This window comes from Dermacentor albipictus, chromosome 2 (assembly GCF_038994185.2).
Source record: "Dermacentor albipictus isolate Rhodes 1998 colony chromosome 2, USDA_Dalb.pri_finalv2, whole genome shotgun sequence".
Classification (NCBI taxonomy): domain Eukaryota; kingdom Metazoa; phylum Arthropoda; class Arachnida; order Ixodida; family Ixodidae; genus Dermacentor; species Dermacentor albipictus.
In genome coordinates this window covers 122,366,405-122,390,784 of record NC_091822.1, presented here as the reverse complement: position 1 = coordinate 122,390,784, position 24,380 = coordinate 122,366,405, and the positions used below count along the sequence as shown (strand labels likewise).

Genomic DNA, 24,380 nt, shown 5'->3' with positions numbered 1-24,380 from the left:
ACCAAGATGATTCTGATCGGAAATGGCAGCTGCGCATCCCGAAAAAATGAAATCTTTTACCTGTTTATCAGTAGAAATTAAGCTTGCCGACATGAGATGATGCGTTATTAACTAAAATATTGGTGCACAACACACAAAACTTTCTGAAACCATGCCTCAGTCAGTGTAGAATCCAAAAATAAAGCATTAAGAAAATTGGTTTTTTTTCTACGATATTACGTCTCCGAGGCCCGTGCCCCCGCCTCAATGTTTCTTTGCAGTTTCTCCTCAACACAGCCTGTTAATGCAGATTTGTAGCAGTACAACTGTTGGCAACACTTCACTGTTATGTTGCCTGAGGCAAACGTAAATCATTGTGATTACAACCAACCTGTGGTCCAGCGGCCTGTTGCTGGGCCACTGAACTGGATTGCTGCTGCTGTGGCTGTTGCTGTGGTGGGTATGGTGGGCGGACCAGCGGTCTTTCGGCTGTGTACGGGTACTGGGGCGGTGGTTTCATGATGGCCTGCGGTGATGACTGTCCCGGCGCCATACCCTGCGCACCCGCCAGCATCTGCTGAGGCTGTGGCGGCTGCTGACCGGCGTTTGGAGAATTCTGTGGTGGTGCCTGCTGCGGCTGTTGCTGTCCAGCCACTTGGCCCTGAAAGAAAGACAGCACAAAAGAATGGAGGAAACTCTAAATCACAAAATGCTGCAGGTCTTGTGTAAACTTGGTCATTTCCTAAAGTCTTCTTAAAGGGACCCTGAAACAATTTTGACAAATGTGTACAAACATACCGAGGCGGCAGGGTAGGTTCTTCTGATCAAGTGTGTGGTATCGATTGGGTGTGCTAAGAGGTGATTCTGTACAGTAACCTACCATGTGATAAAGGGTGACCTGCACTCTAATGCTGTAGCCTTACAACGATGCAGAGTGGCAACTATGTAAAAACTGGAATATAGGTCAGGTTGGTATATAGGTCAGCCCTCAAACTTTAATTGTAAAAAAATGAAAAAGAAGGAAAAAATACAGTATAAACAGGTGAAAAATGACCGGTATGTAAGATGGGGATCGACTTTTTGCCACGGTCTTTTGAAGAAAAGTTCAACCTATATTTTTGTTTTTGCACAACGATGGGACACAAGGACAACAAGTTGTTGAGAAGTACTGATGAAAAAAGACATGGGCGGTGCATGATGCCCAAGGTGAAATAAAGAATAAAAGAGAGAAAAATCATGGTTTCATCTAAACTAAAGAGCCATGACCATATCAGCTGGCGCGATATTGTGGGGAAATGATTTTGTAGGGCTTAGCACAGTGAATGTCAGAGCAAACATTTACTATTATGGCATGCAAATCTACCTGTGCTGTTTTGCTCAACCATCATTGTAGTTCCCACTGCAACGAGCCCTGTCAAAATGTTGCACAGTGGATTTGCTGCATTGATAACACATTTTCTCTCCAGCATAAGCATTTTGTTTATTCTGCTCAGTGGTCTCATAAGTCACTTGAGGAGAAGGGGGAGGTAAGAGTGGAAGCCTGGCGCATATTTTAGGATTTCAGGATGAACACTACTGTAGACATTTGGGTAGCAAGCTCTTCGGAAGGAGGGCGACTTCTACAACCTTTTGCCTCCCCCCCCCCCCCTTTTTCTCACATACACACAAAATGATGAAGCTGCTAATTTCAGCAGTGTTATAAATTTTGGTCCATTTCACACAGGAAACTGAAATTGAACTGCCGAGAAGCATAACTGGCGAGTCTTTAGCAGACGCACAAAGCGGCATGCTGTTTATGCTTCACCATTGAACGAGCGCAAAGCAAGCGCCTTTATCATGCTGCGATTTCTGCTTGATGGTTACGCATAAACACAGACATGCATGCACACACACACAAACACACAGCACTCACGGCACTTTTGTTTTTGCAAATACAAAAAGAGGAAAAGATAAAAGAATAACCTAGAAGACTATAGGCCTGGGTGCAGTGTGCACTCAAAACAAACAACTGACTGAGCTACCTGGACAGTTTGCTGGAATGGCTGAGCAGGCATTCGGGGAGGCATGCCCTGACGCTGCTGCATCTGCTGAATGAGCACCTGCTGCTGCGGATGCCTCAGCAGCTGAGGGACACCCGGCTGGCCGCCCCCAGGAGGTTGCTGTGCCTGCTGCTGCTGTTGCTGCTGCGCCTGTTGGAGGTTTTGCATGGGCTGCTGACCGGCGTGCACTGCCTGCTGGAACTGCTGCATGGTAAGAGGTCGCTGCTGCTGCTGTTGCTGCCTTTGGAGGTTCTGCATCAAAATCTGCTGCTGTTGTGGTGTCAGGTGACGCATCTGAAGCTGGCGCTGGCGTATCTGCATGATCTGCTGCGGGGTCAGCTGTAGTCCACCCTGCTGAGGCCATGGCTGCAGTAGTGGAAGGCGCGCGAACATCACGCTCCTTTAGGTTCAGCCGAGACCAAACCGATCAAGGCATCAAAAGTCAAACTAAATGTATTTCATAGGACTGTGTGAATGTTCAGCATGCTCTAACAATACTCTGCACCCCTTTGGGGCTGTATCTTTGTCCCACAGTAATAATCGTCACCTCTCTTGTTTGCTTTTTCTTTCTTGAAAACATGGCACTGACTACTCCCCTAGGAGTCAAGGATGCTGTGTCACGGTGATAACATGCATGCCGTTTGTTACCCAGAAGTACCAGACAAGCAGTGTTAAAAAAAAAAAAGCATGCAAGATTGACGACAATTAGATATATTGTTACCAAAAACAGGAACACACACCACACACAAGACAAAGATACACCTCAAAAGGTTTAAACTGTTTTTACAGCATATTTTCGAACATTCGATAGAATATTCTACTCTTTGATGTTCACTTTGGTTCAAATTTCAGTGTTTGGAATATGCAAAGTATCTGGAACAAGTGAATATAAATTTGAAAAGTATATCACCTACAGTTCCGGTTTCTGTGAACAAGTTGCATTACCATTAACATGGCTCATAGCCAAGATAAGCCAAGAATGAAAAATTCCTCTACTCTTGTCTACTGATTTTTCGCAACAGCTAGATTCTTTAAAGACTCCTGTTACAGTGCCACCTTAACTATTAAAACAATAAGAAATGGCAACCGAAATTTTGGATGCCATACGGTGTCTCGCTTCACTTTTTGGACATGATCCACAGGCACAGTGTCTGAAAAATGACACCCACGAGAATCGGCACCATTCAGGTTCTGTGCCTCATACCCTCGCTTTCACTGGTGAGGTAATTCCTCAGATTTATGAGAGCCCTACAGCCACTGAAAATAGATCTGTACCAAATTGCTGAAATTATTCTACACTAAGTAATAATTGCTTTGAACCAAAAAGTAGATATTCACACAAGCCTAATGTTTCAGGCCAACAATTCTCCAACTTCAAGTTGTTATGTATATCTTAACTCTGTCCCACTAATTAGTTTTAGCAAGTACATGCATTTCATTTCATTTATTACTACCCTCAGGGCTTTACAGCATTACAAAAGGGAACAGGCACAGGTGAAATAAATAATTAAGTAAGATAATGGAACCCAACTAAACAAATATACAAAGTACAGAAATAGCTGAACATAGCAACACAAGTAGTACAATGTTAAAACAAGAACACAAGTTACTCGCAACTAAAAAATCAACTAGAGTATTTTGAAAATGGAAGGGTTCAGTTATAAGAACAATGATCCGAAGGAGGTGGTTCCAATCATTACATGTTCTCGGCAGAAAAGATTTAGAAAATGTTTTTGTTTTCTACTAACTTAGAACATATGCTTTGGCTTACACGAGTGCGCGGGTGCTTAAGCAGCAACCACAAGAAATGCACTTCTGGAGTATTTTGGCACTGACATCATGTGACATTGTAGTAATTTTAGGGGTTTTAGCCGCATGCAGGCCAAGTTTATCCAATTTAGACCTTGAATTACATTTATGGATGTGAGGCACACATCAAGAAAACTCATAAAAAAATAAAGTAAGAAAAACCTTGCCTATCCCCACTTATTAACTTTTTGAGGGCTGGTTATATTTCTTGCCTAATATGTATAATACGTATAAGAAATACATACACGTATACGTATAACTAATACGCATAAGAAATTATAAATACTATCGCAAAACTGAAAGCACGAGAATGTTCTGTAAAGAAGTTGTGATTCTATGGCACATATTTTTTGTCTTGTTTTGTCTAAACACGAGCATTTTGTGGACAAGTTACCAACCAGGAAAGCAAGCAATGCAAGTTTACACAGACATCATTTGCTTGTTTATCACCTGCCACAAGCACCTGTTTCCGGCAACTATAGACTGCGAAAATGCTGCACGGTTTTGTAGCGATCAATTCATTAACGTAGCAAATGCTTCAAAGGCTGGTTAAAAGCATTTGTTTCAAGTGGCTAAAGAGCTTAACTAAGATTTAAAGCTAATTTTACAATAACAAGAGACTGACAGATGCCACATATTGCTTACCTGCCTCTGTGTCACAACACCTTGCTGTGACACCACTACTGGCATGCCTGGTGGGAACTGCTGCCTTTGCTGCTGCATCTGCTGGAGCGATTGCTGCTTCTGTTGCATGAGCTGCATCTGTGTGACAGTACGAACCACCGTTCCATCCGATCGCACCATGGTACCGTCTGGCCGCACCATGGCACTGCCCGGTGGCTGCTGCTGCTGCTGCTGCTGTTGCTGTTGTTGCTGCTGTTGTTGCTGCTGTTGTTGTTGCTGTTGTTGTTGCTGTTGCTGCTGCTGCTGCTGTTGTTGCTGCTGCTGTTGCTGCTGCTGCTGCTGCTGCTGTTGTTGCTGCTGCTGTTGCAGCAAGAGCTGCTGCTTGTTGATGGTCATAATGCTTATTCCTTGGTTGCTTGCCAGGGACACCTTAATGTCACTGCCTGACGATGACACATTGACCATGCGCGTTGCAAACTGAGAGGTAGGAACCATGTGCTGCTGCTGCTGCTGTTGTTGAAGCTGCTGTTGAAGTTGCTGCTGTGACATTTGCTGCTGCTGGGGAATTTGCTGTTGCTGAGGCATCTGTTGCTGCTGCGCCATTTGCTGCTGTTGCTGAGGCATTTGCTGTTGCTGAGGCATTGGTTGTTGAGGCATTTGCTGCTGCTGCTGAAGGACTTGCTGTTGTTGTTGAGATGCTTGCTGCTGCTGAAACTGCTGCTGCTGCTGCTGCAATTGATGCTGCAATTGCTGATGGTTCACTTGTTGCTGGTTTTGCTGTTGCGAAACCTGGAGCTGCGCAAGCTGCTGTTGAAGAGTATGCTGCTGATGTGAAGGTGGCGGTTGCATCAAGTGTTGCTGAATCTGCTGAATTTGCTGCTGCTGCAAAGTCATAGCTTGTTGCTGCTGTTGCGACACTGACAACTGCTGCTGTGCGACAGGGGCCATTCCAAATTGCTGCTGTTGTTGTGCACGGAAGCTCATGAACCCTTGCTGTTGCTGCTGCGACAGGGCAGCAGCGGTGCTTGTCATCGGAGATGTTGTCACTGGCTGAGGGGTAGGCGGCTTTGGTGGCGTCGGAGGCTTAGGTTGTACTAATAGCCGAGGGTGGTAACGTGCCTCGTCACAGAGTGCCTTGTTCTTCAGGGAGTCCGTAACCCAATCAGGAGTGACAATCTTCAGCTGTAGGCAGCCACCAGCCATGGCCTTCTGATATTTGACCTGTGTTAATGATAAGGAGAGAAGAATTTCTTTCTTCTAAGGTTGCCTAGTATAAAGACTCTTGCATTGAGACGCTATTCAGCTCTTTGAGATGTGTACATAACCGTTAATTTCAATCTACCAATCTAACTCTGCCATTTCATCTCAACTTTTCCTTTAAGGCCAACTGCAACAAAATTTTGGATCGTGTAAAGAGCCTAGTTTCAGGTACCGTAGATCAAGAGCAACCTCCGTGCATTATTTCACATTTTAAATATGAGTAGATGCATCATAAAAGCTCACAAATGGGTCGTCTTTTTGCTTTTCCATTTCTGATGTTGCTAAATGAATGTGACACTACAGCGAGTTGGTACAGGTGTGTAGTGGAAAACAGTGCAACATTGCACAGACGCAAAAAGACATACACTAGCACTGGTGCACAACTTTTCTTTCTGCGTGCTCGTGAAGTTGCACCGTTTTTCACCATGCAGGTAAATGGAGGTGTGGATCACATTCACGGGCGGGTTATACATGCGAAAACGCAAAATGCACTAAGACTTGATTAAGTGCGCCCTAAGTGTGTACGCCCTCTGGCAGCAGTGCCATATTCACTTAGGGATGCTAAGAACTGGTCAACCTAATAGAGAGTTTTAGTTTAGGGGACGCAAGGCATTGGGGCCCCTAGCGCTTGGGTGCGTTTGCGTACGCAAGCAGAAACACGTTATAGGTTAGTGGCCCCAAACGAAAGCCGCAGTGAGGTCCGCATGCGCTCGCAGTGCCATCAACATCTGATCTTTGCTGCATTATCATTTTTTAAAACATGAAATCAAGCATATGAAGTTAAGCACATAAAACCATTCTTATTAAAAGCAGTTACTAGAGAGGTTTAGCATGTCCGGTATTCGGGTAAACGCAGGCGGAGCAGGTTGGGGCATTGGGGCGGAGCCATAAACGGGAGCGGCCTGCATGGTGCAGCCACCTGGTGGCGCAAAGCTCAAACAGACACAAACAGCTAATATTGCAGTAAACAAGTGTATTTTACTTTGCTGCGGGTATAAATTTTTGGCAGCAACACAATTATGCCAGTGCCGAAAATTTACACCAGCAGCGAAGTAGAATAGACTTGGTTACAGCAATATTAGCTGCTTTTGTCCATTTGAGCTTTGCACCACCAGGTGGATGCACCATGCACGCCGCTCCCGTTTATGGCTCCGCCCCAACGTCCCAGCCTGTGTTTACCCGAATACCAGACACGCTAAACCTCTCTAATATATATAAAAATGATGCCTGTCGACACTTGGCGAAAGATTTATTAGATTATCTACCCACTAGCTACTCGTACGTTTTCCTACACCGCGAGAGTCACGTGGGTAACGTGGCCGCTTAGGGGCAGCGAAGTTTTCGGCAGGCCAAACAACCCAAGGACGCAAGTAGATGTAGCGGTCTGCGCATGCGCAGTACCGTCGCCCCTAGTTCTTGCGTACACAAGCCGCTTGTGTCCCCTAAACTAAAACTCTCTAATGACTACGATTGATAGCTCATGGTCTGGTTGGCCTCCCTACCTTTCCTTCCTTCCTTTACATCCTCATGGACAAAGCATTTCACAAGTAGTTGCAATATCTGCACGAAACAGACCTCTATGCTAACTTATAATTTTACTTTCACATACGCTACATGGCAAGCCATGTGAGAGAAGAAAAAGGTACATTACACATTTTTGTCTATGCACTTAAACTGATGGACACTATGGCTAGCACCCTGGTGTCTGCCAGGCAACTAAAATTGGCACGCCAAAAGTTGAATGAAGAAGGAGCATTAAAACAGAAAGAAATAACAGTAGCATACCCCTTCTGCTTTGGCAGCCACAAGGTGCGTACAAGTTTTGTCCAGGACCTTTTGGAACTTGCCGCCATGAAAAGTCACCATGGCCCATAAAGATTTCATATCCTCTGCTGAAAGCTACAAGAGGAAAATCGGTTAAAACAAAAGAGCAGTTCAAGAACTCATTCTTCAAAGCATATGTTGAAGAATACACCCATGTTTATGCGAGGCTAATAAAACACAAACAAGTCGCAGAATGCCCACAGAAAGCTGCTAGGCTAGGACCTAACTCCATCAGTACTTATAATCACGCTCTTACAAACCACATTCAAATCCCCACAAATCCAGCAACAAATATAGCAAATTTAATCATTCAATTATGTATTTTACATGTCATACTTTTCCATTTAGACCCAGCAGCTGGCAGATCTCAGTAATGACAACCTTGTAGCAAATTCAGACGCCTTAACATTGGTGTACTTTGTTTGCATACAGATGTAAATAGCAGCAAAGCAACAAAGACTTGCAACAAAATAGCAACAAAGACTTGCCTGGGAAGGGCAGACGACCACATTTGAAAAAATCTGGTTCTTGTGTGGTGAAAACGCTTCCAAACTGCAGCACAAGGTTAAGGTTTTTCAACATCACAAGTAGGCATTTCCTGTCATGTCAAGCTTGTGCTAGCTATGACGAGCAACATTGAAAATCCCATTAAGACACCAATTCACCAGTGCTAGGAGACATGACAGAGTAAAAATGTGTAGTTTCATGCTAAGTGCAAAGCAATTACAATGATAGCTCGTACAATATGGCAGCCAGAAGCTTGGAAACCCTTTTCTTTTTTCCTTTCCACTACTTTTAGCTGGAAATTTTGCCCCTTTTCTCCAGTTTAGGAATTCTCACTAGGCTTCAGCTAGTGGGATGCCTGTTAAGCTGCAGTGCTACAGAATTCCTAGGCACAGCACCCCAACATTAACGACCACCCCATGCCAACACCGCAATTGTGTCCAATACCTGTAGCTGTGATGCCGTGCCACTTCAATGGCAGCAAAGCCTGGTAACAGGAAAGCGGCTGAAGTGTTCTTAGCCATGTCGATATGTCCGTCAAGTGACGAGCATTCTGGGAGTAACAGATTCTAATACAAAGGTATTGCTTCCACGAAGACGCAAATCTAGACTGCAGAAAAGTTGGATCTGAACTATTACACCAAATAATGCATAACCCTTGATTAAGCCTATGACACACTACAATTATTCTTGGGCAACTTAAGCAGGTTGTGCAATAGATGACTCATAAGGGTAGACCTCCTGCCTTTTATAAAACATTCAGCAGCTACTTTGTGCATGCAATGTACATTATGCGCATTGAGTAAATAACATGTAATACACTAATGTCTCTGATATGAACTAGGGTGGTTGCTTGGGCTAGTTGGTAATTCATGATCAAAAATAATGTGCAGTGCTATTGCGGCAGTAAATATGCAGGACAGATGGGCAGGTGCTTAAACGATCGACTAAGAGAGCATTGTAACAACGTTCGCAGCACTGTACAAGGCCACTTGGGCATCCATTGCCGGGACTGCGGCTGCGTGCCATTCTTTGAAGATACTGAAGTTTTAGCAAGACACAGCTCACAGCTCACCCGGGAAATTGTGGAAGCCGATTTCATCAGAAAACTTGGTAGTATTTGCGTTAGTGCGCCCTCAATCGTGCTGACCCCTGGTGAAGTCGCGTATCTAAACAGATAGAAATTGTAATGCTTAATTTTTATTCTTTAGGTGACCATGTTCTTAGTTCAATGACTTGCTGTTGGAACACCCCATGTGACTGTCATACATTTTCTGCGCATGCCTCTTTTTGTATATATACACACGATGTGCCAACGCAATAAAATATTGTTGGAAGTCAGCGCTGTGTATGTCGTCTATCACTGTCCTTGTCCTTCGCGCTGTACATTATTTTTGGTCTCTGATATGCTCTAATCATTCTAATGGCTCTGGTGCGATTATCAGTAACAATGTGTAAGCCTGAGGCAAGGGTAAGTCACTTACTAAATGTGGTAATTTTCTGGTATTTATTTGATACCTCAAGGACTCTATCAACAACATTTTACAATAAGGGCAGGCACTAAGCATGCCAGTGGGAACCAATAGTAGAGCGACAAACGCCAACTACGGGCAATAGCCAAGCCAAAGTGTGTAAAAAGTTGATAGGAAAAATGCAGGAACTGTCCCTTTCTTCTCCCCTGTCCTGTCCTGTATCGCTGGTAGATACCATACTCCTGATTCGTGTGCTCAAGTAGCCCACCCTTTTGTAATAACTGATTCAATAATTAAAGAATGCATACATCACTATGCCCCTCACAAGCGTCTGGCATGCCACTGTCCTTGTGTTCGAAAATTTGTCGCCGACTGTGAGAATGGCTGTAGTGGAGGATTCCAGTATGACGTACGCCACTTGGGATGCTTTAGCATGTGCTACAAATACAAAATTACAGCAGACAGGTGCTTTTAAATTTCAGACCACATGCTCAGCAGCAAAACAGTGTAGCCATTAGACCACCATGCCGAGCGCATTTTTTCTTTGCTTGTTTTTTTCGTAGTCTACACCTCCCATTCCTAAATAAATCTTGAAATCTGAAAACAGTTTACCTTATCAACTATTGCCACAGCATTTGCTGCAGCGGCTCAATGGCTATGGCATTCTGCTACTAAGCACAAGGTCGGGGATTTGATTCCTGGTCGTGGCAGCCGCATTCTGACATGGGTGGAGTGCACACATTTGTGTACTGTGCTTTTCGGATGCACTTTTAAGTAACCCCAGATAATCAATGTTGCTCATAATCTACTGTGCAGTTACGGGACATTAAATCTTATATTTTTTTCAGCAGCCACCTCTTGGCAGAATCGGCCATCTTAACTGTCCAGGATGTAACACCTCAATTGGATCTCATTGGTTGGAATTCTTGGTTTATAGACAATTGAACATTTGCTGGCTGGGTTAATGAACAAACATTAATAACACTTCTACAAAGGCAAAACCAAACACTGCAAGCAAATGCACCCCATGGAAATTTTATGTGGGAATCTGAACTATTAAGGCAGTTCAGATGAGACCTTGGAGGTCGTAGCAGTGAAAAGGGAGATTACACATGTTGTCTATTAGCTCGAATTCACAGTGTAACAAAACCAAACCAACAAGATTACCAGCCAGAGGCTTCACAACAATTTTTTCCATGTGTTGGCAATGATTATACTCGAATAATGTGGACGAAAAGGATACGGAAGAAGCTTTCCACACTTTAGTGAGAGGCGAACCCATGCGCTCTGAAAACAAACAAATACATACATATATATTTTCTCATTCACTTTCGGGTGTTTGTGGGGAGACAGGACTCATGTTTGTAGTCTCTTACCGTCACAACTGGTTTCTCGTAAAGATCCTGGGCTTCAGTTATTGTTGAGCTGTCAGGATTGTCGGCGATTACGTAGGTGACATTGTCAGAGAGGTAATTGATCAAAGTGCCACCATTCTTGACAAGGAGTCTCTGGAACTGAAGCGTTCACGGAGTTGGGAACGTTTCCGAAAGTAATCATGAAGCGTTTGCATGTGAAGCGAAGGTAGCGTAATGCGAGTGACGCTACAAGGTACAGTTTAGAACAAATGTCTGCCCCATTCTGTGTAATATTATTCGCATTCGGTTTCATCATTAACAACTGCCATTAAGTGGCGAAGTAGATCTGCAAGTGTCGCAGAAACGTCAACTAGGGGGTTTTTCATCTGCGAAACGTCAGCGGCATCGTGCTAAGTTCGCTTATGTATGGAATGATGACGTGAATTAAGACAAGCGTCGTCCTTAAGAGTGCTCATACTCGTCACGCTGTGACGCTCAGCTTGGTGTCGCGTCGACGAGCTTTCGCTTTTATGCGTAGGTTTCGATGCCACGAAAGCGCGCCCCTCGACCTCTCAGCTCAGATCGAACACTAACTGATTCCACTGATGGGGAGCACTTTATTCAACGAACGCAAATAATTTCGATTATTAATAGCCGCAGGTTATAGCAGCCGCGCCTACCTCTTCATCGTCCTGCAAGTCGTCGGCAAGGCAGAACTTGACGTTCTCAAACAGGAGCGGTTTATCTTCCGATCCGTCCGGCAGGCTCATCTCGGGCGCCTTCGGGCTCTAGGGTACAAGCCCGAGCTTTCTATGTTCTAATAGAACGACGGTAAAAAATGCATAGCTAAAAAGAAACGTCGGCGTCCACTTCACGTGTTTACTATTTACCGCAAGGTGTCCATTTCCCGCGTAATCGCTCCAGTGTTGCGAGACCCAAGACGCTGTGTGGAGGCGATCTGCCATCTTTGGCCTTTTGTCGCCGTAATGCCGCGTTCATTACTTTTAAATGAGTACGGGCGATTTTGTGGAAACTGGAACAGTTGGAAGAAAAACCTTATCGCCTTATCTAAACTCCTAGCTCAAGCACTTACCATTGCCTGCGTTGCGGTGAAGCGCCCTTGTGGGCAGTTGCTGATGCAGATAAACATTCTGATAGAAAATATGAAATAAAAGCAGATTATGGTGAGGAACCAACACGGAGTGTTCTTTCGTTTAGGACCTCGACTCTAGCATTCAACCACAAGGATGTTTGCTTCGCCTTTCATTTCTTATAGAGTCCAGCACATTGCCTTGAATTTATACTGACTGAATTTGTATCGCTTAAACTTTTAACTTGAGTATTATTGATTGTTACTGCTGCTATTATATAATTTTAATATGTAAATTCGCCTTCCCGCATCATACTCTACATGAGTGAGAGAACTTTATTTGGAATCCGGCGATTGGGAGGCCCGGGCCTGGGGCCGCCTAGATGGCCACTGGGAGCTGCTGCTCCCGTGCGGCTTCCTTGGCTCGCTGGACGGCCCAAAGTTGGTCTTGGAGTTCTGAGCTGAGCAGCACGGCCGACCACCGCGCCCGTAGATTTTCTGGGGAGACTGCCATTTTATTTTGGTATTATGCGAAGCATATTACGAGAGCTCAACCCAGCTCCTCAGGCGCGGCGGTGTCGCCATGAAACCACGTGACACCATGACGTCACGACAGAGGAGAAGTGACTTTGGCTCAACTCTTGCAAGACGGGCTGGGTGGGAATCGAACCAGGGTCTCCGGAGTGTGGGACGGAGACGCTACCACTGAGCCACGAGTACGATGCTTCAAAGCGGTACAAAAGCGCCTCTAGTGAATGCGGTGTTGCCTTAGAGCTGTTTCTAAGGCGTGCGTCTCTTGCTCAGGCGCACATTTCGTTGCCGCGCCGAACGCTGCTTTGCTCGACGCTCACCGCGTCCAATGCGGGGCGCGTAGTCGCTGCCCTGTAGCCCATTGTCTTACACCCCTTGGCGGGTCAACGGGAACGCTGTCGCGTTCCACTCTTGAAGGCGAAGCAGTAATGCATGAGTTGTTTCTTCGTCTAGCCGAACCAAATATAGCCAAGCAACAGCAGTTCACCAGGCTAAACAGTGGTTCAACAACTAAAATAAAGGCTAGTATGCTTCGCATCCTGGGCTTAACCTTACCTAAGCCACAGCCATTTTATTTCACATCCCCACAACATGTGTTGAAGGGTGGCTCTAACAGACTTGCATAGCTTGCACATATCGCTCTCGTATATATCGGGGTAGAAAGTTTTTAGTTGCACGGGACTCGTATAAGTTTCTGTTTGTAGTCGCCTCCAAGTAACGGACTCAGCTCTGTTCAGTTTAGTGTGAGGCGGTGGTAATACCCGCCTCCGATTTTGATAGAATTTGGTAATATCACTAAATCTTGTTAATATATCTTTTTCTCTCCAGATTTCATCCTCCGCGTTCTCCTGACCGATGGAAGTCACTCTTTGCTCAGCTTGGCGAGTAAGACCTCGAGCTTCGCGGTGTGCTACCTCGTTGAGGTTGACTGCGGGAATGTCTGGAGTCGTATGCGCTGGGAACCAGATCAGTTGCCTGCCGTTCTTCTCTGCATTGGAGAACTTTGCTTCATTGACTCTGATGATGTGCCATGCCTCAGGAAAGATCCTACCTTTTGCATAATTTCTAATGGCCGCTTGAGAATCGCTAATGATGTACTGAGCATTCGTGGAGACCAATGCTAGTGCAATGGCTACCTCCTCTGCGGTCTCGGAATGTTTGGTATTAACTGATACGCTTGTAAGGGGTTTTTGGGTGTGATCTACGATTACTGCTACATAGCTATTTCTGTCTGGGTATTCAGCCGCGTCTACTAAGATTGCTCTGTCGTCTGACCCAAAGCTTCGGATAATTTTCTCTGCTCTACTCTTGCGTCTGCCATCGTTGTAACCTGGATGCATGTTCTTGGGTATATTTGGTACTAGGAGTTTGTGACGAATTTCTCTCGTTATCGTCCTCTTCTCCCCGTATAGATTGTGATAATTCATTCCTATATATATATATATATATATATATATATATATATATATATATATATATATATATATCAGTCCTGAATATTCATTCCTATATATATATATATATCAGTTCTGAATATTCATTTCCGATTAAAAGTTGCTATTTCTTGGAGGAGGAGGAGGAAGTAAACTTTATTACTCTAGAAAGAGTAATAAAGTTTACTTCCTCCTCCTCCTCCAAGAAATAGCAACTCACTCTGGAGCATGGTATGAGCTGCATGTTTGCTGGTTAACTACAGTACAGAGAATATGGCAACTACATGTGTATGAAAGTGGAATTCAGCCAGCGGTGGTGTAAGCGCGACAATATTTAATGAGACCACACAGACTAGGTGAAAATAACACTTTATTCATAATCACACAGCAAACTACCTGACTAGACATGACAAAAACCACAACCAGAGAAGCATTTAAACGCAATAAAATTGATCAATAACACCTGAGATATTGAACTTTGAGCATCGACCATGCCAGTACATGTAGCTGAATGTTTTTAAAGAAGTTCGCATAAATTATACCAGCTGCAGTAAGAAAGGGCCACACCATCCAATTTAACTTATATATTTCAAACATCAACATACACAAAACAAGTTTAGAGCCTATATAGAACACACTTAAGAGGTGGTGCACAGTGTTGCGATAGGCTGCAGGAAAGAAGCTGCTGGACCACGGTTCCCACAATATGTTCTGCAATTGCAAGCCATTATTTCATTGTCACATTTGAATTTTTACCTCGTGGCAGTGTACATTTCCGGTAAAGTTGTTGCGTTAAAAAAGCATCAGAGCTAGCACGCTAAATATATTTTAATGCAACTAGTATCATCATAGTAGCAGATTTAAGGCCATACAATTTCACAAGAAATGATATAATATATACTACCATCATGCCCAGTACTTCCACAGGTGAGCTTCATATGTTTGCTGGCTGATTTGCAGACTGCCACTAGTACTACAGAGTACTGCAGACAAATAATACCTTTATCAGGAGCATTAAGTAAACCACCGCCTACAAATAATGACATGAGTATGCAATTTCACGCCAAGTATTTGGTGACAAAATATGTGTGGGTGAGCGTAAATGCCAAAATCACATTGGCGCCACTCAGAATGAAAATGGTATGCACAATCTAGTTAGCACCATCCCATTCGTGTTCTTTTTTTGTCTACATTAGTATGTTAGCAGGAGTTCTCGACGGTGTGTGCCATGGTGTACTGCCATTGCACACACATTTGTTCATTCCATGGCCACGTGCACAGCATTCTTGAACCAAGCAGCGCAGACAACTTTTGCACATTCGCATTGTGAATTTGAACATCTGACAATTTATAGCAATGCGGTTTCTTATCTTAAGATATGATCGCCGCTTAAAGTAAAAAAACAAGCCTGGACCCTATTTTAACACACTGAGGGCTTGATAAAGAAACACACTACTGTAAATGGAGAGCTAAATGTGTGCTTGTAAACATGCAGTCACATTTTAGTACAATGCAACCTGAAAGTGAACAAGTTTCATGCATGCAGAGACAAACAATATGCGGTTGAACACTTGACAAAGCACGTATCTTCAGACACATGATAAGCAACGATAAAAAACAACTTTTGAGAGCAATAATCACAAGCCAAATATTAATGCTGTAAGCCGCCAGCGTAAGCATAAAATACACATACAAGTTCGCTACAACAAGCAGGCAAAACAAGAGGCCGGTATGAACACAGGTCCAATCATAACTGTATCCGAGCACACAAGACAGATTTACCTGAGGATTTTTTAGACTATGACGGCATGCAAGCCAAACACATAGCAGTCATAGAACTGCCACATTGAGCATCAAAACAGCAGCAACAGGCAGCAACAATGAAAGACATATATTCCAAAGCAGCCCGACTTCTGCATCAGCACATAGCAGTGGGATCACATGTACAAAACTTATTTGTGCAACAACATAGCTCCGCAAGCAGGTTTACCTGTCTTTACTATGCAAAAATGTACAATGTATGCTTGCAACCCAACCATTCAAGAGAACCATTCTTCATATTAAAGTGGCAAGGATGTGTCACGAATACTGTACGGTCTACTCTTAAAGGGAACGCCTACAGTCGTATCTTGATTTAACATGAATATAACAAAGTAAATATAGAATGTGTTTTGCTGAAATCATCATGTAACAAATACTATACGCTAGTAACGAATATCAGATGCAATGTAAGGGTATTCTTTTGGGGGGGTATGACTTTGCTATAATGAGGCTCAAGTGTAATTAGAATTCTATCTGGAGATATAGTGGAGATATTGCATGAAGGCCTGCAGTTCATTTTTTTCCCTGCATGTACACCTGACTAATGCATCACATCAACCATTCTTTCTTGTTAAAGTTAAAGAAATGCTGCAGTTACATTGATCTGATTACCAGTTAGGTGTTTCTTTTAAAAGGGCCCTCAACCACCCTTCGGGCTTGGTGAAATAACGTTGTTCACGGGTAGCATACACTGCTGTGAACAGCTCAGCCAAGTTTTGCTGTTGTAAGCGGCATGTGGAGCTTGCAAGCGGAGCGTGAAGCCACCTTTCTCTCAAACGCTTTCTTTAAGAACAGAAGCCTGCTCCTCACTCTCTTCTGGACGCTTTATTTTGTAATAAAGTGGTTTCCCATACGTGGCTGCTATTGGTAGCTAGGGTCGGCTAGGCAGCATAGATACCGCGGAGTGCTGCGGAGTGCCGCGGAGTGCCGCCGCAAGTCCACTGCCTAAGCGCACTACAGCTCGCTGAGGACAACTACGTTTGGCTTATGTTTAGCGCGATCGTAGGCACCAAAATCAGAAGGCATGGCATCTATCTTAACATCCAAAATGAAATTTGAACTGCGCACCAAGGTGAAATTTAGAAGGCAGAGCGTTGCGGGCACTCCCCACCACACCATAGCCTTCGCATTGCCAGGTGTTGAAGAAGGAACGGGAACACAGCGGAGGCCGTGTTTGATTGCCAATAACTTTGCTTCTAATAACCACATTAGTACTTTTTATGGCAAAGTATTTATGAAATGGCCTATTTTGACTTCAAATGCCTTTCTCCACTTCGATAAAAAGTGGTTCAGAGCCCCTTTAAGAGTGTGCAGTACTGTACATGGCAAGCACTTGGAAGTAGGTCGCTGTGTGCCTCTTTCTTTGTGAACGTGTTTTAGTTAGCGCTGATATAATCTCTTAATGCAAAACTAACTGACTCAATCTTTCACTTTACTTGGAATCAGGGCTGCAGAATCAATAAATACACCAGTTAACCAGTTTCCTTGTTGCACTATATACTTCTGGTGCAGATGCGAGACAAAGTGAACAAAACATTGGTGATAATTTGCAGCTCAACTTATCACAGCCAATGACTCATATGTAGTGACGTGACCAGGGCCAGTATAATGTAACAATTCTATTCGAATGCTAGTCTTTTCACGTTTTGCCTGTGGTACGAGCGGCACTGCACCCACGTTATCACTGGGACTGGCCGACCATAAATGGCGGATGAGAAATATAATCAGGCAAAAGGAATCCTAGCATTATACAGGCCCAGTACTCTGGTCATATTGCATGCATTAATGAACACAAGAGTGCTATGGAAAGCATGCAATTTTTTTTTGACCCGTCAGCATGTACTACAACTCCAGATGGCACATCTTATTGGAGACCAATGGTATCACCCATAAAGTACATGCATTTCACACGTGTTTGGGCTAATCAGTGCTTCACTGCTTAACGTAGCCAGTGATGAAAGGTATTAGGGAGGCAGTTACAAAAGCACTTTTGATCCTTTCTTTTCTTGCATATACAGAAAACAAGCATGTCTTTCAGCCTTTCCTTGTGTTTTGCCACAATCAGATAGTGCAACATTGCACTGACACAACCAATGGCTGAATGTAAATTAGGTAACATAACAGATCCTGCAGAAAAATAAAGCGATGTGCTTTCTTGCCCTTCATAACCTCACTTTAATTTAGAGCTTTTGAATTTTTCTCACAAAATAGCATAAGCAATTAACGTTATAATGAACTGCATGTGGTTTGCATTCAGGTTCACTATAGTTACTGCACAGACTAGTACAACAGCCGCACTCTTGTGTTAGCAGAAGCTCCCGAAAATTAAAATGGGAAAAATTGTCCAAATAGTTAAACAGTCAGGTAAATGTACCATGCCAAAGCATTACCTGCAAGACTGAAATACAGGAAAAGAGTACAACATTAAGAGAAACTACATATTCTATTGCTGACCTCGGGTAAAGCATCCTCAAGCCACAATGATAGCTCAGTGGCTATGTTATGCTTGCATACGAGGTTGCTAGGTCACGTCTTGGTTTTGCTGTCATAGTCTGAAGGATTTGAAATGCAAAAACACTCATAAAAATAAATTCAGATGCATGCTAAGTAACCCCAAGTGCTAATTAAGCATTAATCAACAGCACTTTCCACCCCACCTCTCTGCGGCATTTCTCATAGCTAGCAATGCAGATTTGAGGCATCAAACGCCATAAATTATTACAAAGCTACCTGTTACCATTTTATGTTAGGCATTGCGTTTACTTAAAACCTTTTTCTAATCTTTCATACAAGCAACTTTGTAGAGGTCCTGCAACTTCGTATTAGAGAAAGGAAGAGTTATTTTTTCCTTTATATGCTGCTACCAAATCAGATAAGCTTCTGGTAGAATGTGACAACAGTAATGAAAGGTTTTCTAAAGTAAACAATGATGAATGTGTGCATCAGAAAAGCTGTGCATGTTGCTGAAAACTACTTTAATTATAAAGTAGACTCAACGGTGCAGGAAAGATGGGGGGCACGAAGACACAAAAAAGTACACTTTTGTACGATGTACAAACCAGGCCAAGCCTCAATCAGTAATATCAAGTTGAACCTCATCATAATGAAGTTGGATTTGACACGAAAATACCTTCGTTATAGCCAATATTCACTACAACCACATCTTTGCTACGCATTAATATAAGTGAGTAATTTTTTTAGATTTACTTTGTTATATCCAGTAATTTGTTACATTGAGGTTTGACTTTAGTTTTAAGCATGATTGATTGATTCACCCATTCACGGTGTTTAACGTACTAAAGCAACAGGAGAGACACTGTAGTCGGGTGACTCAGGAATAATTTTGACTGCCTGGCGTTCTTTAGTGCACACCTAACTATAGGTACATGATCTCCCCTATTAAAATGTGGCCAATGCGAGCAGGGATCGAAACCATGACTTCTTGCTCAGCAGCAGGACACCAGAGCGACCGAGCTATACTGCGGCAGGCATTAGACAGGCACGATTAGACACATCAAACGGCACAAGAAGCTTGTAATGGGGACAACAAGCACTAACTCGTGAAGCGGATAGAGGCACTTGCAATAAGTTATTTTCAAAAAAATTGTTTAGAACGAGCCCACTGGATAGCATGCTGAATATCACGATAAAAAAGGCTCAGGTTAACATGTAAAAAGCGCACAATGACATACAAAGATGGGCGGCAACACAACCAGTGCATGACCAAAAATGGTTAGAACGTGCACCAAACACCACCCTGAAGTTAAGTTATGAAGCCTGACACAAGATGGCTTCGTGATGCAAAATTGTTCACAGCAATGTGATTATAAGTAAGGCCATCATCTTTCTTATTTCAAGAGGAAATGGACACAAGAGGTTGCACAACGATCAAACTGCGGCATCCTAAATAGTAGTGAAAATTGTGGGATTCAAGTATAAATGTGCAAGCGATCGCTGATGCAGAGCAATTGTTCATTTGACAGAAAAAAAAATAATAAAAAAATTTAAAATAAAATAAAGAAGGCTGTCTGTGGAGAGCACAGAATGTTGACTGAGACAGTGAGCGTTCATGATGGCAAAAACAGTGCAAAAAAGTGAATCTTGACATAAGCTCTATTCACATGCGTACCAGGATATGAGTGCTCCCTGCAAGGTTACTGACTGAAGATTAAATACTAGCAGTGCACTAAAAAAAACAAATTTTTCCTATTTCCAGAAGTTTGCAATGTGTATGGTAAGAACTTTAAGTGTTGGTATAGTCCAGGCAGAACAGTCTACCTGCAGAAGTAAAACAGGCAGATGATTTTTAAACATCACTAGAACTGTATTACATTGATCTCCATTCCTCTATTTAGGGTTACATTGAGTGCAGGCCTTTTCTGATGCATGTCATTTACTTTAAAATGTTCCACATTTGTGTACTGCCTACTGTACATCGTGCATTTCAAAAAATTTGGATATATTATTTTTCTTATGTAAAGTGACATGCTTAGTATTGAGTATGCCAAATTTGCTACTTGTATCACTGCTTCTTTTCCTTTACAAAATTTTGTAATGAATTTCAACTAAGCTTGAACTATTGATCCGAATGCATTAAAAATTTTTTGTTTTCACTGTATATATATTGCGCCCAAGAGAAGTAAAGTTAAATTTCTTTGCACTATTTGCCATCATGATTGTAGTGAGACTAGCTTGACAACAGAACACATAAAAAAGTGAGCAACACGCAATTGTGTTGAAAATAAACTTTTTCTTGCCAACATCTGTGAGCAGCTGTGTTGAAGTATGGACAGGAAAAACAGGTTGACTGAGTAATCCTGCTTTCATTTTTGCATTTTAACATTTCTGACATCTGATAAAAACACGTGTCTTCTACTGCAAAGCACTATAAAAGAGTGATGAAATATTCAATGCACCGGACAGATACTTGCGAATCTTTAAACACATTTCATGGCTTGCCTAATGATTGTCACTGTAACTCCTTGACATCGTATGCTATGACAACAAGCATGAAGACACAAACAGCAACACAAATAATTGTCGTTAAAAATGCTTCTCACTAGATTATTTGTCTGTGCTACTTACAACACTCGCCATAATTTAACTTTGGCAAAGGCAAGAAACCTTTCTTTATAAAATCCTCACACCGTGTACATACTGGTATGTTTAGCACCACAGCATACAACAATAGAAAAATGTGTCACCTCTTTGCTTTCGAACAACATTACAAGAAGCAGAAGAGGGAGAAAAAAGGTTTTAAAAAGAAGAAGCCATGTAAAATGGTTCGATGTGCTGACATCACGAAATTTCCAGTACAAGTCTGACTGGTAACAATTCAGATTGCTCTGTGATCTAACTGTGTTTTGGAGGAGAATAAAGAGTAATGAACGGCTAATCAGAAATAAAACATCATCAAAAGGGCCAAGATTCATTGTAACTAAATTAAATTCTGGCATTTTACATGCCAAAACCAAAGCCACTATGCCACCATGGCGGGTTAAAACTGAACACAACTAAGGAAGAAACATGGAAATAAAAGAGTTTCGCGTCAGTGAGAACTGTATTCATTTCCTGCATCTGTCTGAATAAAACAAGGTGGAGAAACGTTTTCAGCAGATTAATTCAGCCAAAGATAAATTATTGAAAGTCATCAGCGCTTATGTAGGCATGGCTAGGGCTGCTTGAAGCTAGCACGTAGCAAAAAGTGCTTGCTCATTTTTGCAGAAAGCAAAAAAAAATTGCGTTCTGATTCTGCAAGGCACATAGGTAATTACAAGTAGTAGTTGAAAAATGGACAGTGTGCATTCAAAGTCCTCACTTTATCTTCTATGGTAACACCTAATAATCTTCCGAAAGTGCAATGGTGGACTGGATATTATCACAGCTTTCCAATAAGTTCAACCATGTCAAATGAATCCCCCAATAAACTTGTGAAAAAATACACATGGTTCAAAATAGGCAAAGGTGTCATATCCAATTATATTTTGGTGTTCATCAGCACAAGCATTGTTATACTATCAACTTTCAAAAGTGATAATAAGCCCCTAGACACCCCGAGTATGAAAGAAGAACAGCTGCTCATACACTGCTGTTAGGGGTGCTAACTCTTATGAAATAGGTTCGCTGCATCACGGTATACTGGCCCATGGCTTCTTGAGAGGCATGACGATTCAGTGACAAGTTTTAAAAAGTTACTTTTCATGTGTTGTTCTTCAAAGTTACATATAGCTTGGAAAAAGCGTGTAGACAATGTATACTCATCTGGATCTTGTTGCACCTAACTATGGTAGAGCTTTTCTATCTTTAACCCCAATTCCCTTTACAACGAGCTGCCATCGAAAGTTTCTGAGCTGACAGTAGCACCATAACATGTAGGCTAGTGACAGAAAGGAGCAGTTTTCGATGGCACATTTTTGCAGCTTCGCAATGACATCTGTCATTGATTGTTTAATAAGGGCTCAAGCTTTGGGGTTCCAGTTGGTGCAACAAATGTGCTTGCATGAATGAGCAGGACTGGGGCACACACACAGTGTGATAACAGTGACCTTGAGTTCAAATTATGCTTCAGTCTGCACAAATCTGACCATGCTGAGGTGCTCCAGCAATGAAAGACATACGGCTCTTTTTACCTAGAATTGTTTCACTTAAGACAGATTCACTGGTTTTTGGTAGTACACAGGATACATTGCAGTACAGTCAGGCCACTGTATGTTGCCTAAGATAGAGCGGGAAACATGCAGTGCGATGACTCCATTTTCTTAAAATCTACACAATCAATGGCAAACCTGTTGCCAATTAGCCACCCGTACTGCTCAGTTTTTGTGACATCTTCTGGCTTCCAGAAGCATGGACAGCTGACAATAAAATAGACAAGCACCACTGAAGAAATATAGCACTGAGCTGGCAAAGACTGACAGTACAAATAGCTGGACAGTGCACGAGATGCCACATTTCTCTTTGCAATCAGAAAAAGCATATTCATCCCTCAAAACAAAGATAAACACACACGTTCTCATGGTCGTACACATTAGAGGCAGTGAGCATAGCTTTTTCTTTGCAGCAATGCCAGACCTTATCCAACCAGGCTTTTGAAAAAAATTTGACTCAAATTATGGGATTTTATGTGCCAAAACCACAATATGATTATGAAGCACGCCATAGTGGGGGACTCCGGAATATTTAGGGCCATCTGGGGTTCTTTAACGTGCACCCAAATCTAAGTACACTGGTTTTTTTTCGCATTTTAGCCCCATCGATGTGCGGCTGCCGTGGCCGGGATTCGATTCTGTGACCTCGTGCTTAGCAGCCCAACACATAGCCACTAAGCAATCACGGCAGGTAAAACTAGGCCTTCGATTATTCGAGAAAGGCCTCGCTCGAGGCATTTCTGTCCCCACTAAACTCCTGGTTGGCCATTCTTTCAAGCAGGAAAGGCGACAGCCTCCTACGAACAGCGAGAATCACCTGTGCACTTACCTTCAGCGAATAAACTCGCCACAGTACTCTGGGGTCGTTCCTTCACATTTCCGACTTTGGAAAGTACTCCTGGTAAAGGGCGTTTACTAGGACAGCGGCGAGAATGAGCACGACAAACACGGCAAAGAAGACCCGCCCCGTGATCACCTCCCAGCGATGAACGACAATATTTCGCAGCAGGGGCAGGCCAAGCAGGAGGCCTGCCGTGGCCCCCGCCAAGTGAGCGGCATAGCTCACACGGTTATCCTCGTCTTCCTCCATATAGCGTGTGTACACGGCGACCCCCACGTCCGTGCTGCCAAATATCGTTAGGAACAGGACGCGAACCCAGGCAAAGTCCATCTCTTTGAAGTTCTGAAAGGGTGAGAAATGGGAAGCAAAAAAAAAATTATTGTGGCATTAAACATCCAGAAATGCCACAGTGGATTATGGAAGTTGCCATGGTGGTGTGCCCCGGATTTATTTTAGCCATCTGGGGTTTTCTAACATGTACTTAAATACGAGCACATAAGCGTTTTTGCATTTCGCCCGCATCGAAACGCAGCCACCCTGGCCTGGAGTCGAATCTGGGACCCGGTGCTCAGCAGCCTAACCCATACAGCCACTAAGTTGCTATACAATGAGTCATGTGAAATATAATAATTACATTTCTATCATCACTGCTTTATTGCAATGTAGCAGTTACATGAGGGATAAAAAATGCCATTAGGGGCTTCCGTATTTTCAAAGTGCTAGCATGTGTCCTGTCGTACGATTAGGTGCCATTTTCTCACTAATGAAAGTTTTGTCCTTGGTAAAAAAGTGGCATGTTGAGTATTACAGACTACTAAACTGTTGCAAAAATTACTGTTTGCCTCTAATGCCCCTTTGAATAAGGTTTTTTAATCGTAGGCTTACCAGTATAAGTGTGGCAAGATGACCTGCGATGAGGGCATACACGCCGCCAGAAGCACCAGCAAGAAAAACTTGTGGATCTGACAGTGATGATCCCAGTGATCCTAGAAAGAACAAGCGCGACAGACAACTTGAACCGTCAGCAACAGCACCGCAAGCAATGTTTCTAGTAACAATGACCCGTGGCAACTACTTCCTACGGCCTTTTGTATAGAAGAAAAAAATGTCACCAGATACACTTTGCGGCTACCGTAGGATTTTAACCTAAG

The 24,380-nt window shown here is 43.0% G+C and overlaps 2 protein-coding genes across 5 annotated transcripts in view; both read right to left on the bottom strand.

The window, feature by feature from the left end:
* LOC135910750 (PAX-interacting protein 1-like) overlaps nt 1-11,788 on the bottom strand; it is a 91,564-nt gene extending 79,776 nt beyond the window's left edge. For both annotated transcript variants that reach the window (XM_065442827.2, XM_065442828.2), the window contains exons 1-8: nt 11,547-11,788; nt 10,888-11,025; nt 10,755-10,798; nt 8,024-8,087; nt 7,497-7,610; nt 4,473-5,672; nt 2,001-2,384; nt 371-640 (exon numbers count right to left, since the gene is read on the bottom strand). In XM_065442827.2, coding sequence (XP_065298899.1) covers nt 371-640; nt 2,001-2,384; nt 4,473-5,672; nt 7,497-7,610; nt 8,024-8,087; nt 10,755-10,798; nt 10,888-11,025; nt 11,547-11,636 — 2,304 coding nt within the window. In that variant the 5' untranslated portion in view covers nt 11,637-11,788. The remainder of the gene's footprint in view (nt 1-370; nt 641-2,000; nt 2,385-4,472; nt 5,673-7,496; nt 7,611-8,023; nt 8,088-10,754; nt 10,799-10,887; nt 11,026-11,546) is intronic.
* A 2,485-nt stretch (nt 11,789-14,273) lies between these two features.
* Nucleotides 14,274-24,380, bottom strand: part of LOC135910753 (rhomboid-related protein 2-like) — a 34,332-nt gene continuing 24,225 nt past the window's right edge. For all 3 annotated transcript variants that reach the window (XM_065442836.2, XM_065442837.2, XM_065442835.2), the window contains exons 8-9: nt 24,115-24,215; nt 14,274-23,571 (exon numbers count right to left, since the gene is read on the bottom strand). In XM_065442836.2, coding sequence (XP_065298908.1) covers nt 23,260-23,571; nt 24,115-24,215 — 413 coding nt within the window. In that variant the 3' untranslated portion in view covers nt 14,274-23,259. The remainder of the gene's footprint in view (nt 23,572-24,114; nt 24,216-24,380) is intronic.